Consider the following 3,830-nt stretch of genomic DNA (forward strand, 5'->3'; position numbering starts at 1 on the left):
AGATGAGGTGGGGCTCCCTATCATATCCCCTTGAAGGTTATACATCACCTCTCAAAGCCTGACCCCCTCGCTTGGCCTCGTCCGCTCCAGTCTCGCTGAGGTCAGCATCGAACCAGCCGCAGAAGCGGTTCTCCTGGTTCCAGGTACTCTCCCCATGGCGGATCAGGACGATCTTGTAAGCTGCCATCCCTTCTTCTTTTCTGGCCGGCTGTCACACTGCAGAAGTCAGTGAGTTCCGCGCATGCGCCAATCGGCCCGGAGGAATGGGCGGCTAGCTCTCTACGTCACGTACACGGACCTCCCAAGCACGCTGGCGTCCCGTAGATGAAGTTAGCTACTGCGCATGCGTAGACAGCTTCGACACAAATGCCTTTTTTTTTCTTTCTTTTTAAGAGCAAACAGTAATAATAGGCGTCACCGTAATCTAGCAATACTTTGAGACTGTAGAACAGTTGTGTCTATGTGTGTTAAAATATTCATCCGTGTTATAGACTACTTCAAACACCGCTAAGCTTCCGTTACTGTGCAGAAAGCACGATCATTTAAACTGCTAATAGGTGATTCTGATATGTGGCACGGCGATGAGCAAGCGGGTAATGCCCTTTTTAAAGATGGCCTCCCGAGTTTCGTTCACTGCGTCGCTTCGTCTAGCTCCGCCTCAAAGCTCTGGGTGCACGTAGCGCACGTATTGGGACGAGGGCGACGTGACCTTCACAGGGCGCTGGCTGCGCGCGCCTACTTTTGACGGCGGGATGTGTACAGTGCTGCTGTGTGTTTATGTCACTGTGAGGTGATTTGGAGAGCCCCCCTCTCAGTGAGTCACCTCATCCGGTGTGTGAATAAGTTTAATGTCAAATAGATTACAGGGTGTTGCACATGTCTCAGTGGCCGCCATGTCATAATTACGTACAATGCAATGACATGTTGGCAAACCTTTGTGTGTCTATGGCAGTACAGATCAGGAAAGTGCACAACGAGGTGATACGTTTTAGTAAAGAGGCCCTGTCACCAGACTATCCATTCCAACGAACAAAACTCCTACAGGAAACGTGTATTGGCTGCCAGAGCTGTTTGTGTATGATTCCCCCCCCCCCACTTTTTAAAATGCACATTTTAGGCCTAAAGATTATCTAAACCCCCTATTATTCTTATTTCCGAATGTGCCGGGATACCTAATGTGTGGTGCAATCGTCTTTGTCATACGTAGGTACACCCAACATTTGTATTAGTGTGCGTTAGTAGGTAGGGGGACTTTTTTAATGTTTAATTTTTTTTGGTGCTTTTGCAATTATTATTTTTTTTTAAACTTAACTTCATTGCTTACATATAGGGGGTTTCTAAGCTCCTTATGTCATAGCAGTTTAGTAATGACAGGTCTTCTTTAAGGAGACATTAGGGGTCTATTAGACCCCTAATGTCACCTTTGCTGATCGTGTTTGATCACCTTCTTCCCCAGCTTGTCAAGCTCGGAAACCGGAAAATCATTGTAGCTTCCGGCAGGGAGGAGATCAGCAAATGGATGTCTCTGGTCTCTCTCTGCCGACACCCACCATGCCAGGCCCGCAGGAGGGGCAGCTGAGCCCAGGAAACACCACGGGGAAGGGGGGGGGGGGGGACTGTAGTTAAAGCTATGTTTTAACTACCATTCCCAACATCCCTCTGCCCCTGGGAGTCATGGCTGTGGCTGTCAGAGTCTTTCCATGCCTCATGGGACATGTAGCAAAGGAGGATTCTCCTTCAGGTCCACCTCTGCTGATTGACAGCACTAGTGGGGCGGGTATTGGCTATTGCAAAACAACAACAGGCAGCATGGGAATGAATCGCTAGGCTGCTATTGGCTATTTAAATTTGCAATAGCAGGCTGGCTATTGCACCCGCCCCACTGCTGCTGTCAATCAGCAGGGGAGGATTCTCCTTCAGGTCCAGCTCTACTGATTGACAGAAACAGTGGGACGGGTGCAATAGCCAGTCTGCTATTGGCTATTGCAAATTGAAATAGCCAATAGAAGCCTAGCTGTTAATTCTCCTGCTATCTGTTTTCCCCAGTCATCTTCCAGGACAGCCATCGAGATATAGGCTCCGCCTATAATCAGACGTCAGCTGAAACAGCAGATAGCAGGGTAATAGCATTAGCTCCTTTGCTATCTGCCATCATTTCAGGGAGGTGCCCTCTCCCCTGTCCGTCTCCCCATCAGGGATGGGGGAGAGGGCACCTCCCTGTAATGAGAAGGGCACCTCCCTGTAATGAGAAGGGCACCTCCCTGTAATGCAGTGGTTCTCAACCTGTGGGTCGGGACCCCTTCAGGGGTCGAATGACAATTTGCCAGGGGTCACCGGGAGTCTCCCGCTATTAGATAGCGGCTCCCTGCCGCCCGGGAAAGAAACACTTTCTCCCGGAAAGGTTTAATCTGCTCTATCAAGCAGAGTAAACCTTTCGCTGCGATCGTTTATTTATTATTATTATTATTATTTCTGACAAGTCAGAAAAAAATAAATAAATCAGCATTGGAATGCATAGCTACATTCCTATTGGCTATTTCACTTTGCAATAGCAAACTAGCTATTGCACCCGCCCACTGCTGCTGTCAATCAGCAGAGGGGGACCTGCAGTCCTCCATCAGGTCCCCATCTAGTGATTATCATCATTATTATTAATAATAAAAGCTGACACCCTTGGCTTGTGTTATATGGTTTGCCATTTTAGCTGTTACAACAGCGGTTCTCAATCTGTGGGGTCGCTGTGTGATTCCTGCTGTGCTAGGTGAGAGTCCTCCTCAGCCCTCTCCTAGCGCAGCAGTGTCAGTTCTCCTGCCACGCCGCCAGATGGCGACGCAGCAGCCGCGCCAACCCTAAATTTTACCGTTGGGGGTCACCACAACTTGGCAAATGTTACCAAGGGGTCCCGGCCCTAGAAAGGTTGAGAACCACTGCTGTAATGAGAAGGGCAGCTCCCTGAAATGATTTTTTTTCAGGTTGGGATGTCTGTGTCCCTCTCCTCTGACTATGGGCAGGTGTCTGTGCTGAGTCAAAGACAGGGATGCAGTACCTACCGTGTTTCCCCAAAAGTAAGACCTACCCCGATAGTAAGACCTAGCGCTATCTTTAGTGATTTCTGTAATATAAGACCTACCCCGAAAATAAGACCTAGTTCGGTGGTAGGTCTTATATTGCAGAAATCCGCTAGGTCTTACTTTCGGGGTAGCGGCACATAAACTGAATTTTAGCCGGCCGCAGCTCCCGCCCACACACCAGCCGGCCGCAGCTCCCGCCCACACGCCGGCCGCAGTTCCCACCCCGCCCACACTCCCGCCGGCCGCAGCTCCCGCCCACACGCCCGATGGAACCGGCATAAGATCACACCGGGGCCAGCAACAGCACCTTCTGGGACGTCCAGTCCTCCCCCAGCCAGGTAAGACATCCCCCGAAAATAAGACCTAGTGTCTTTTTTCGTGCAAAAAAGAAAATAAGACAGTGTCTTATTTTCGGGGAAACACGGTATGGCATATTGACTGAGAGTAAATACTATTATAATACAGGATTGGATTTATAGAGCGCCAACAGGTTGTGTGGCGTTTAAAAAAATAAATAGAGACAGCACAGTCACAATGCAATACAATACAAGAGGGTTAGGAGGGCCCTGCATGTGAGAGCGTACAATCTAAAAGCATATAATGCCAAGTCTATGGCAGACCATGCATCTCTGTACCACCACGAATCAGAAGTGATAGATATTGGGGAACACAAGTACTACTGTGGCCCTCCCCAATGACCTTCCTACAGAAAATAAGGTCCTGAGCTGTAGCTAGGGTCTCTAAAGTGGCACTCTAGCT

General features: G+C 49.2%; 1 protein-coding gene across 2 annotated transcripts in view; it reads right to left on the bottom strand.

The window, feature by feature from the left end:
- Positions 1–3,504, bottom strand: part of PGAM1 (phosphoglycerate mutase 1) — a 22,226-nt gene extending 18,722 nt beyond the window's left edge. Inside the window, exons 1-2 of one of the 2 annotated variants that reach the window (XM_018572792.1) lie at positions 3,493–3,504; positions 49–172 (exon numbers count right to left, since the gene is read on the bottom strand). In XM_018572792.1, the coding sequence (XP_018428294.1) occupies positions 49–172; positions 3,493–3,504 (136 nt within the window). Of the gene's footprint in view, positions 1–48; positions 264–3,492 lie in introns of those variants that run through there. The other variant, XM_018572791.1, reaches the window with a different exon arrangement.
- Between the last annotated feature and the right edge of the window lie 326 nt (positions 3,505–3,830).

Source organism: Nanorana parkeri, unplaced genomic scaffold (genome assembly GCF_000935625.1).
Source record: "Nanorana parkeri isolate BGI_ZX_2015 unplaced genomic scaffold, ASM93562v1 scaffold2135, whole genome shotgun sequence".
Lineage (NCBI taxonomy): Eukaryota > Metazoa > Chordata > Amphibia > Anura > Dicroglossidae > Nanorana > Nanorana parkeri.